At 53.2% G+C, this 12597-nt stretch overlaps 1 protein-coding gene across 1 annotated transcript; it reads left to right on the top strand.

Annotated features, from left to right (window-relative positions):
* Nucleotides 1-5895: 5895 nt before the first annotated feature.
* On the top strand, nt 5896-11409 carry LOC311315460 (uncharacterized protein; the record flags this gene model as incomplete). The annotated part of the gene is made up of 3 exons (XM_084446130.1): nt 5896-6718; nt 6879-6940; nt 9454-11409. The coding sequence occupies 3 exons, from the start codon at nt 5896-5898 to the stop codon at nt 11407-11409; spliced, it is 2841 nt and encodes a 946-aa protein (XP_084302256.1).
* Between the last annotated feature and the right edge of the window lie 1188 nt (nt 11410-12597).

Here is a 12597-nt window from a genome sequence, read left to right as displayed (position 1 = left end):
GACAGCACTGGAAAACAAAAAGCCTGTCGAACTCAGGGAACACAGGTTAGGCTACTTGGAGCAGCAGCAGGACCATCAGTCTGAAGCTAGCTAAATTCAGAGCACAGTCACACAACAGATACTTGAACAGGGACTTGATTAGCAACTCATTTGAAAGTGTTGTACGCAGTGAAAATTTTGGTGATCATGTGTCATTCAATGTTTGTCAATTCTGATGTGTGTGTGTGTGTGTGTGTGTGTGTGTGTGTGTGTGTGTGTGTGTGTGTGTGCGTGTGTATGCGTGTGTGACTGTGTTCCTAACTTAGGCCACATTTGGGGACAAATGTTGGATGTAAAACCAGTTGATTGGTGACGCCATGTCAAATTGGGGACCAAATTGGTGTCCCCAATTGGGGCTGGGGTTGGGATTTGGGTTATTGGGTTATAAGGAATAATCAATGCCCCCAAAAGTTGGCTTAGTCAACATATAAGTGTGTGTGTGTGTGTGTGTGTGTGTGTGTGTGTGTGTGTGTGTGTGTGTGTGTGTGTGTGCGTGTGTGTATGTGTATGTGTGTGCACGCCTGTGTGTGTGTGTGTGTGTATGTACAGAATGTGGAGATTCCATGTGTGATTTGTATGCACCTCTATCATGCCACTAAGGTGACCTGCTATTCACCTCTGAGTTTGGAGGGATTTATGTGTGTGTGTGCGTGCCTTACACTCATGTGGGTGTGGGTTGATGGGTGTGTGCCATTAAAATACCTCACTCTCCCAGGGTTGACCTTTGCCCTTTGATCTGTGGCTGGTCTGAAGGCAGAACATTAGACAAAGATGTCAGACTCAGAACGAAACCTCCACTTCATCTGGAGATACATCTGCTGATTGGTTCTGGAGCCATCAAAGAGCCCAAAGTGGACCAATGAGCATGTCTGGAATCCCTCTGCTCAATCACATTAGACAGGGAAGTGACCCTGCTAGACCAACGGCCAGAAGTCAGACAGTACAGTGGGCCTGTTGTTGGTTACACTTTCCGCGTCAGCGAGTATGCTGTATGCAAGGGTCCACCAGGGTCCTCGTGATGTAAATTCCGTCATCAGAGGGTGTTTGTGTAGGCTCTGTGCAGACACCTGCTTACCTCCAACTTTTTTGTGAAATCCACACACCCATTGCGCTAAGGGCACGTCGACGCCTATGGCATTCTGTCCAGGTATATTGAGCGAAAATAACTGGTACTGTATATAAAACACAAATTCACAGAGAGATAGTTTTTTGTAATTTATCGTCACAGTAAAATCCTCAAACTGACAGCTATGAATGTGGAAGGTTTCATATAAAGAATTTAACACAGATGCTGCCCAGGTCACTGGCCTAGGTGTTCTCTGAAAGAACCATATATATGTCGAAGATGCTAACGCTACAGTGATTCGTAGCGCAAATACGTCTTCCCACTGATCTACTGCACACGTGCAGAGCGCATTCTCCAAGTTGACTCCAGGAAGTAGCATGAGCAGAAATACTACGCGTCCACATTGTCTGCAGCTGTCCGTGTGCACGACTGCGTGGGAGTATAAACAAAGCTTCAGAGTAGTTTGAAAGTAGGCTTATTCAGCATTCATCATCAGCCCCTAATAGGCTGAACATTGTTGGACCTAACTGATTATGTTATGCAAATGTTTATGTTCTCAGTTGTTTTGGAGTTGGGTTTTTGGTAGCTGTGATGGTCTGTGTGTGTGTGTGTGTGTGTGTGTGTGTGTGTGTGTCTCGTGTGTGTTTCGCTGGAGGCATTGCTCTGATAGTGAGTGGTGTGTTTACATTCTTGAAAGATGGTGGAATCTTAACGGTCAAATCAACCACCTTCCCCCACAGTGTGTGTGTGTTTGTGTGTGTGTGTGTTTGCATGTGTGTGTATGCGTGTGTTCGCACGCACACGCACACACACACACAAACTCACCTCTCCCCTACATGGTGCAGCACAAACAGGCCATATAGTACATGCACACCAGAAGCTGTAATGCGCCAATTGCTCTGTTGCTCTGTGGAACAGCTCAGTCTCTCTCTCTCTCTCTCTCTCTCTCTCTCTCTCCTCCTACACTCTTCTAATCGTATTCTCTATCTGAGGAAGATTGTTCTACTCTATATTCCAGTATTGTATTGTCTCTGTCTTTGTTTGTGTTCCCCCTCTGTCCTTATCCTCGTCCTCCTGTCCTGAGGCTGTCTGAGTCCGACTCTTTAATCCTGTTCATTAGAGGGCCAACTACACCTTGACATTGGAGCCTCTGTAGTTCTAGCAAACACACACACACACACACACACACTTACACACACTCATATGCACAAGGACAAGTAGAGGTACACATGCATGCATTTTTCAAATATACACACACACACCAGCAGTAAGCCAGCGTTGGGAGCGGGTCTTGGTGGGGAGAGCTCACAGATTGCTCTGTCCACAAACAGGCTGGTGTCTGTTCCTGGAAGCATTCACTCAAATTAACGGAAACTTCAGCCTCCCAGACTCTGGAATCTGGCAAAAAAAAGAGTGTGTGTGCAAGAAAGAGAGCGACTGTATGTGTGTGTGTTTGGGCATGGGTGTGCGTCTGTGTGTTTGTCCGTGCTAGGCGAAGTAACGTGTTACCAAAAGTGGTAATTTCATTTGAGTATGATGCAGATGTCGGCTGCGTTCATACTCAGACGAGTGCTGGCGGAGTGTAAGTGGCTCAGTCGGGTCTCAGGTTGGGGAGATTGTGTCTCAGGAATTTGTCTTAGAGATCATAATCAGTGCCTGTGATTTTTGGAAGCCTGACTGTTTTGAATTCAAGTTCTGCACCTGTTTTCCTGCCATCAGTTGCCAAATAGAAAAAAACCAAGACCAGTAAGAGACTAGTATCGGTAGAATAGTGTCATTCTCGCCTGTAGTAATACCGATACTAGTACAGCAGCGTTAGTAGTACTGGTGAGTCATGAGATGGTGTTACACATCTCTTCTATAGGGATGTGTGTGTGGTAATCCACAGCTTGTTGCATGCTGCACTACTGTACATTATCCTCAGGCGTTTTCTCGGCTTAATAAAGGACTTATTGTGAGAGTGGGGGTGACGACATGTCCTCATCCTCTACCCCCCTTCTCCTCCTCCTCTACCCCCCTTCTCCTCCTCCTCTGCCTCCTCAGTGATGGGTCCCTCTTACCCCCAGGGGCAGAACAGGATAAAAATACCCATCTGCCCCCTGTCTCTCTGACTCCCAGACATTCAGTGAAAGACAGATGCACTTGTTGGTGTTACTATGTGTTAATGTGTGTGTGTGTGTGTGTGTACGTGTGTCCGTGTGTACTGTACATACATACACGTGTACATGTGCACATATGCGTGTGCAAATCAGTTATCCTCTTCTCTCTCTAAAACCCCGTTTGGCCAAATTCCTGTAAAGTCTCATATATTTATGAGCCGCACGCACACACACACACACACATCGTAAATATCGCAGGGATAACAGGGATTGCGGTAGTGGTACCAGGTTCAGATGGAAAGATATGCTCAGGATCAGAACAGCCATTTCTCAAGTGTGAGGTTTTGGACGGCCAGAGCCAATACAGACTGTGCACCTTCTATTGCTGTGTCAGCCTGATGGGACCCCTTAGGCACGCACACACACGCACGCTCGCTCACACGCATGCACACACACACACTCACGCACACTCGCTCACACGCATGCACACACACTCACGCACGCTCGCTCACACGCATGCACACACACACACACTCACACACGCATGCTCGCTCACACGCATGCACACACACACAATGCACATACTCTCACTTTGTATCCCTCATATTTCTCTCATTCACATTCATGGACACACTACACAAATCATTTTTCTGAAGACTTTCCAGATCCTATGAGTCAGTCCCCGAGCTGGTCTCCCTCCCACTCTCTCCTGCTCCACTGCACATCTGTTACTTTCTCACTTTCTTCTAGTTGCTTCTGTCTGCCTACACCTCTTCATTATTATACAGTATCATCCCTCACTTTCCCCCTCTTCCATCTCTATGTGTCCCTCCCTCCGATCTCATCCCTCACTCTCTTATCTCTCTGGTTTTCCCGTCCTCCTCTTCTGTTCACGCTGATCTCTCCACCGTCGTGACCCCTGACCCCTGTATCGGCCCGCCTGCGCCCGCCGCATCAAATACGAGCGTGCGGAAACATCGCCCCGGGGCCGTGCGAGCGGGGGAGAGAGGGGCGGAGGGGGAGCGACAGAGGGGTTCGTCAGATTTCGGATCGGCTGTTGGGCCAGACTTCCAGCGAGGGGGGCGGTCAAGCGGAGACGGCGTGCAGCTGCCGTACGGTCTCTCCGCCATGTAGCGACGTAAAGCTGAGAAAACAGACGACTACGGATGAAGGGATGAAGGGTTGGATAGAAAAAGGAAACTGGTCGAATCACAACCGAGCATGCGTTATACGTTTACATTTTAGTAATTGAGCCGACGCTTTCATCCAAAGTTGGGCGTATAAGTACATTTGTCTAGACTGTCATCATCATGCAAACGACTGTATTATATACCGGCGCTCCTGCTCGCACACTGCTGGGCTCCGCCCTAAATCAGGGTGTGCACACACTCCCTTGTGCATACTTAGGCGGGCCACTCTCATAACACACGTGTTCCTGGGTGTGAAACACACACATCATGTTAGCTTTCTCACGCGTGCCTCAGCGACCGAGGAGCTGTGGGTGAGGGCCCGTCTCAAGGAATGGGATGAGGTCGTCCCCGCGCCGGCCGCCCCCCCCCCGCCCCCCCCCGCCCCCCCCCGCCCCGGGTTTAGAGTTGCGGGGGAGAGAGGGGGGGGGGGGCGATCCTAGCTCCGCACCTGGGCGGGGGCGACTTCTTCCCTTCCTCCTCATCCAGATGATTCACAGACGGGGGCAGCGTGGGGGCGGGCGGGGGGGGGGGGTGAGTCAGTGGATGAGGTAGTGGAGGGAGGGAGGGAGGGAGGGAGGGAGGGAGGTGGGAGTTTGTGATAATGAGACAGATGCAGGATGACAGCTGTTTTCCTACACGACTCACAGGATGGCGTAATACCGTAGAAGCCCTCTGGGTGGCCGTGTCACTGGCCTGCCGAGCCTCTGCCGCTCTGGGGACGGGCCGGAACAAAGAGAACGAGAAACAACGCGCTGGCTTGAGGGATATTTTAGTACAGGAGAGAAAGATAATGTAAGGTAGTGTGAAGGATAGAGCGGAGAGTGATCACAGATGGAGGGAGGGAGGGAGGGAGGGGCCGAGAAAGAGAGAACATTGGAGGAGTGGAACCATCTGTGCTTCTTTTTACCCTGGTCATTTTGTTGGTCCTCACTGCATTATGCAACTTAGCTCGCAGGCCAAAGTCTGGTTTGTGTGTGTGTGTGTGTGTGTGTGTGTGTGCGTGTGTGTGTGAGAGAGTCTCTGTAACTAAATACCACACCACACCTCTGTGTGTCCCTGGGTCGTTGTGCTAGGACCTCTGGAGATTCAGTGACTTGGCCTCTGACTCAGCAGAGCTGCAGTAAACACCCTCCCAATATAGTGACGCACACACACACACACACACACACACAGAATACAGCCTGCACATTGCCCCTACTCACACACCCACACACATACACATTCTCACAATGAACACGCTATTATCCCCGAGTCTCAAACCGTTTTATATAACCCAAATGTACGGCATGACACGACAACACGTGCGGAAGGGAATTGTACTCATTACGCTGTAAACAACGCTACAAAGCCAGCGAGCAAGTGTTGAGGTTGAGTTCGTCCACCAACACCATCCCTCTCTTTTCTGTGTGTATCTACAGAGCCTGGCTGGAGAATGGTGTGACGGACAGACAGCCGGACGGACCGAGGGACTATAGAAGACGTCCCTCCCTAGAGGCGTATCATGGCCACTGTGTCACTCTTCACCTTCGCCCTCCTCCTCTTCTCCCTCCATCTCTCACCCGGTCAGGTCATCGTCAGCTCCTCCTCCTCCTCCTCCTCTTCTCCTCCTCAGGGGCCTCCTATCAATCCGTCTCCCAAACCCACCAATCAGACGGCTCAGAGCCGACCCTCCCACCCTCCTAGAGGCCGCAGCGATGTGCCCATCAAGGCCTCGCCGAAGAATTGGCCCACGAGGAGAGGGGGCGTAGACATGGTCTCTCCCACTAGAAAGACTCTGTCTACAGCCCCCACTCTCTTCTCACCCCCCTCCCCGAAACCCAGCAGTGGACCAGCCCAAACTCAGCCAACATCTGAGGAGGCCCGAATTGAGACCGTGACCCTGGTGACCCCACCCCGCTCCACCGAACTCTCGGACCGCAGCGGTAACGCAGTCACCTCCGGGGCTGAGCCAATCACAGCGCGCAGAGCCGACGAGGGACCGACGATCCCGCGGGGGGGCGAGGATTACTGGATCATCACCGGATCGGGGATCGAAAGCACCCCCGCCGCGACGGATCCGGAGGGGGAGTTGCCGGCCGGCTCGACGACGGCGTTCAACGATGGAATGGCTCAGTTTTTACCGCAGGCTCAGACCGCGCTCAGCAGCGACCCCTCCTCCGAGGCGGCCGACGCCCCCACGTCCCCTACGGTCAGCTCCGCCGCGCGGCCCCGCCCCTCCGCCTCCACGCCGGCCGGTAGGAAGCCCGTCACGGCGCCCCCGGTAGCGAGAGCCACATCCGGCTCCGTGGCGACGCAGACGACAGTCGTGGCGAAGACGTTAACAGGCGAGTGAGAGCGGTGTGCAGGGAGCGTGATGTCATTAGATGATGTTATTACAGCCTCTTAGAAGGGCCTCCGGCCTGAGAGGAGATAACGGGATATTATTTGTAGTTGAAAGAAAGGCTGTGTGTTATAACCTCGTCTTACCTGTCTTTCTTTCTCCAGGCGAACTGACGGCCAACACCGCTGCCCGTCCAGAGGACACGATAGGACGCCAGGCTGCCACCGTGACATCACCGCCACCCAGAGCCACTGTACCTGTCCTGACCACTCAACAAGCAACAACAACAACAACAATGGTGGAAGGAACCACCCTCAGCTCAACCAATCAACAGCCAAATGCCCCAACACTAGGGGGGACCACAGCAGTCGCAACCAGTAAGCTGACAACACCAGAACCGGCAAGAAAGTCAACCGTTGAACCATCAAACACAACGGAACTAAGGAGAACCGCAATTACTACCACCAATCAGTCGTTCAAGTCAGGTAAGAGTAGTGCACTCTGGGTTAGCGCAGTTGCTGAAAACAATGGTTGCATTGACTTGAGTTTAAAGTTTCATTTTCCTGTGATGATTTACAGTGGAATTATTTGTGCAGCTGGATTTTTTACTGGAAGAACCTGGAAAAAGCTCAAAGGAGGGAAAAGGTTGAGACGGTGTGTGTGTGTGTGTGTGTGAGAGTGAGAGAGAGATGGAAAGTGGAAGGTGTGCAGAGTAGAGCGGGAGGAACGTATGCACAGGAGGACGGAGGGAGAGAGAGAGCGAAGTGGAGGATAGGAAAGGGAGGTGAAGACGAAAGAGCAGCGAGGTGAGCGAAAGAGAGAGAGAGAGACGGAAGACGGTTCGGGGTAGAGAGAACGCGCACGGCGAGCGCAGGGAGACTAATGCAAACCAGATGGATGGAGGGAGGGGAGAAGTGAAGGAAAAGAAGAGTGGAGGAAAAGTCTGACACATGGGGCGCATGAGGCCCTCAGATGCCATCGGGACCACGTTTAAACCACATTTAAACCACCTTCATCTCTCCCTGTTGTCCCATGGCGACTGTGTTCTGATCATCAGCGATCCAACTCTGTCAGTTCTGTTGGTTCTTCTGTACGATACATTGAAGTCGGCCTGTTAGTGACTCACTTAATGTGTTTGTGTGTAAATGTGTGTGTGTAAATATCATTTCGTTGTGTGCGTGCTCAGCCATGTGTGCCTTTTAAGCAGTGAGTGGGCGCACGTGTGTGTGTGTGTGTGTGTGTGTGTGTGTGTGTGTGTGTGTGTGTGTGTGTGTGTGTGTGTGTGTGTGAGGAGGTAGGGGTAAGTGCCTCCAGCTGTGAAATGTGATCGGCACATCTGGGACTTGTCTGAGTCCTGCTGTACATGTGAAGAAATGAATGAAGAAGTAAAAGAAGGAAGTCAAACACATGAGAGGCAACAAGGGTGTGTGTGCGTGCGTGCGTGCGTGCGTGCGTGCGTGTGTGTGTGTGCATGCGTGTGCATGTCCATGAGTGCATATATGGCCATTTATATGTCTGTGGATGCCTGTATCTATGAGCATATGTGTGTGCGTGCGTGTGGATGTGTTTGCGTGTGTGTGTGCGTGCGTGTGTGTGACGAAGAGGGTGTGAACGCGTGTTGGAGTGAGCCATCAAAGTGTCAGCCTTACCGGCTCTTCTCCAGGGTGAGTTACTGTAGGACTCAGAGAGTGTTCTCTGTCAGAGCGTTAGCAAGATTATCCTGTTCCACCATACATCATACGTTTTTCTTCTGTACGTGCGTGTGTGTGTGTGTATGCATGTGTTCTGGTGTATGACCTTGTGTTGTGAGTGATGAACGGCCTTGTGATTGGAGTACTGTGGGGTGTTTCCCCGGCCAGCTGGGCTGGAGGAGGTGGAGTTGCTGCCCGGCTGCTCGTTTGCTCGTTATACCTTGAACCACAGATTTAATCACAGGTTAGTGTGTCATAGAGAGACAGAGAGAGAGGGAGAGACAGAGAGAGAGAGAGAGAGAGAGAGAGAAAGGAATAGTTGTAGTGAGTGTTATGAGGCAAATAACTTAACTCATATGAGACGTGAAGTTTTCAATTTCCAGCACAGACGCAGTTTTCAGTTCCCAAAAACGCAGTGTATCACAGCAATATGTCAGCCTTGAGCCATCTTTATGAATTTCACTTTTGGTTAATGCATGTTTGGTTGTGTGTGTGTGTGTGTGTGTTCCCATGCTGGGTCCATGCTGGGGGAGGCTGGTGCTCTTATGGTGGTGGAGGTTAAAAGAAAGGGAAGAGGTCAATGCCGAGGGCTCTTTGGAGGGAAGCTGTTTAGACGTCGTTCTAGTGTGTTTAATCACAAGGATCAGCCTTGGTTTGCTCGTGAGTGCTCTTGAGATCCATAAAACCTGTGTGAATGTAGCGGCTTATGTTAACACAGAGAGGAGCAGAGCTCCACTCCCCAGTCAGTAAACTGGACTGCTCTGGTATCTGGTAGCTATCTCCCCCTAGTGGTACAGAGGACCGTCTGCATGTCCTCTCGTTCTCACCGTGTGTATTATTATTATTTCTGATGTAAAAAGGAGACTTTGTGGTACTCCTAGTTGCTTGATAATGTTCATTCAGTATGATGATTCCCCTCTCTCTCTCTCTCTCCCTCTCTCTCTCTCTCTCCCTCCCTCTCTCTTTCTCTATCTCTCTAGACACCACCTCTCTCCTCACCACTCCTCCTCTGCCCATCGGTCGGGGGCGGTTTGGCCCCGATGATCAGCCCGTCCCCGCACCGACGAACCGCTCTGTTCCCCTGGGACACCCTCAACCGCCCCGCCCCACCCCCGCCTCCATGCCCTCGTTCAATAGCACCTCCCTCCACTGGGACGACCTGAGCCGCACGCTGGCCTTCGCCTGGGAACTCCACGTCTATGGCTCGGCCGGCCTCTTCCTCCTCCTCCTGGCCGGGGCCGCCCTGGGCCTGGGCCTCTCTCCCAGCATGCACTGCCCTCACCGAGGTGCCCTGGCCCTGGCCAATGCCTTCCTGCTTCTGGTGGGCGGCGCCAGGGCCACCCTGTTCATCGTCGACCCCTACGGCGCGCGCCACCTGTTCCCGCGCCCGGCGGTCACCGCCCTCTACAACCTCCCCCTGCCCCTGCTGGTGTGGGCGCAGGCCGCACTGGCGCTGCTCGCCCTGAAGGGGGCGGGGGTGAGTCTGCTACCGGCAGCTCTAGAGCGCCCCCCGCTGGTGGCCGTGTTGGCCGTGCTCCAGTGTACCCTGCTGTTGGCCGCGGACCTGCTGTCCCCGGCACTGTCCCCAGCCGTGCCTGTCACTCTGCAGTGCCTGTCCCTGTGCTGGGGCCTGGCTCTCTGCCTGGGCTTCCTCTGCTACGTTTTCCCCCGGCTCCGCTGTCCCCCGGGGCCCCGGCCCGGAGGCCCCGAGGAGCCCAGGGGGAAGACTAAGGGCCGGAGGACCGGGTTGGTTCTGGGACGCGTCCTGGCGGTGTGCGCCCTCCTGGGGGCGCTGTGCTGCGGGCTCCACGTCCACGCCACCCTGTGGCTCTACGGGCTTCTGGGGGACTGGAGGCACTTCGGCTGGGGCTGGTGGCTGGTGCACTTCTGGGCCCGGCTGCTGGAGCTGGCCTGGGGCTTCTCCCTTCTCCTGTTGGGTTCCTGGGTGTTCTGGAGGCCCCAGGGGGCCCATGGGAGAGGGGAGGGGGCCGGAGGAGAGAGCAGGGCGGGGGGGGATCTACCCTCCCCTGTCCAGTCGTCGAGCTCCGCTCAGAGACACACCTGCTGGTCAAAGATCGTCCAGAGCTTGAGGGGAAAGCCCTGCAGGAAGTCCGAGAGCAACGGCGTCGGAGGCGTCGGAGGAGGAGGAGGAGGGGGGGGCACGGCGGGGGAGCTGCCCAATAACTGGGCCGGCCAGGAGCGCCCGGGGGCCGACATCAGTAAGAGTCTGATCCGGAACCAGAACTCCGAGCAGCCCGGCGCCCAGGCGCGCAGCGTCAAGGACAGCAACCGAGGACGCAACCAGCGGGGGCGGTCCGCGGAGAGGGGCGTGTCCGAGGGGTCCACGGGGTCTCTGCTGCGGCTGCAGGCGCTGGGCAGGCCTCTCCAGCGCTCTGTGAGCGGCAGTCTGGAGCGGGAGAAGGAGTCCGGGCTGTCCTTGTACGAGTTTGACCTCCGACCCCCGTCCCCTATCGACCTGAGCCGCAGCATCGACGAGGCCCTGCACAGGGAGCATCTCCTGAGGGGGGGCAGTTTGTTCCAGCCCCTGTGCCCCCCCTCCCCCTCCCCCTCCCCGGGCTCAGGGGCCAGCCAGGGGCCCTGGCTCCGCAGGAACAGCGACCCCCAGATCTCCGACAGCAGCGAGGACCGCTCCGCCCGCACGGAGTCCTCCATGCCTCTGGGGGGCAGCGTGCTGAGCAGTGTGCCCAGCAGGCAGGTCACAGCCCCGCCTACGCCCTCTCACCAGGGCCATCACAGGTGGGTCGGGGACGGGGGGGGGAGCGTCCCCTCCTCTGTTTCCTGTCCCGTGTCCCTGCGCCCCACCAGGACCTCGACGGGACGCCTGGGGGAGGAGGGGGGGGACGACACGAGACCCTTCCTCACCCCAGATTCGGAGAGGCAGCGGGGCAGGGCGGGGCGGGAGGCGCGGGCAGGGAGGGGCTTCCTGGAAGTCAGCCGACAGGACGACTCAGCCAGCGTGAGCAGCGAGATTATCGACCTCTGAACCCTCAACTCTTCCCTACAACATCAGGACCAAGGACTGAACCTCAAAAGAGACCATTATCAAACAAGACCTAACATAAGATAAGATATACTTTAATAATCCCGTGGGGGAATTTGTTTTTGTTTTTTTTGCATTAAACAGTACATTATGACAGACATTAACATCGACTCTACTGCATAAGAACTGCTTGACTGTGAGGAGGACTTCTTTTTAGAAGTATAGAAATTATATGAGGGCCTCCATAACCTCTGGTCCCTTTGTGGTGTCCTGAATGGAATTTTACAAGGTGTTCTGCATTCAACAGTTCAAGAGTTGTTATTTAGGGAATATCTGCAGCTTACCTCACTGAGACTGAGACAAAGCACAGATATAAACAATAGAACAGACTACAAGCACACCTGTGTACTGTATCTCGGTCCTATTTCATTTCATTGCAACTGGGATTCAGAAATGGATTGGCACAGGATTCAGATCGGTGATGTCAGATGTATTTCGTCATAGCAGTCCAGTGAGCTGGCATTCCCTGTGGGCCCAGTGCTTTGAACCAGGCCATTACATGTGGTGGTTGTCAGATGAAGAAGAACGCGGCATTGTGCTCCCTGTGAAAATGACTTTTCCATACTGATACTTTGCTTCTATAGTGTTAATTTGCCGTCCGTGATATTTCAACTTGATGCATTTCATTTGTAATGTTAAGGTATGTGCCATATTCTATTCTACCGGTATAGGCTCATATCACGTTTAGAAATATATACCCATTACCTGATCATGACGTTCTTTTTCTACAGCTGGTAATTAGCTATTCCCATAAAGCAAATTTTTACATTTAACCTTCTATGATGTGAGGTTTATTACGTAAACAGGCAAGTCCCTGCGGACACCACTGACACCCTGCAAGCCCACTGACCTGTGAATCTGCGACAGGTGCCTCTGGCTGAAGCTAACATGTTTTTTTTTTGTGAATCCAAGATATTCAAATACAAAACGTGTGCTATTTTCTTGAAGATTCTGGCTTAGGATTTTCACATTCTATAAGCATGTACCGTTGAGGTCTACAGAGACGATTAGAGATGCGCGTCGCTCACATAATTATATCAGTTGGTACTGTTAACAGTTTGCTAGCTCCATGGAACGGTCCACAGCTTTGCAGGGCTGCCACCCAACGTTGGACCTAGTGTACACCGCAGT

The sequence above is a fragment of the Borostomias antarcticus genome (genome assembly GCF_949987555.1).
Source record: "Borostomias antarcticus genome assembly, chromosome: 11".
NCBI lineage: Eukaryota > Metazoa > Chordata > Actinopteri > Stomiiformes > Stomiidae > Borostomias > Borostomias antarcticus.
This window is presented reverse-complemented; position numbering and strand designations above follow the sequence as displayed.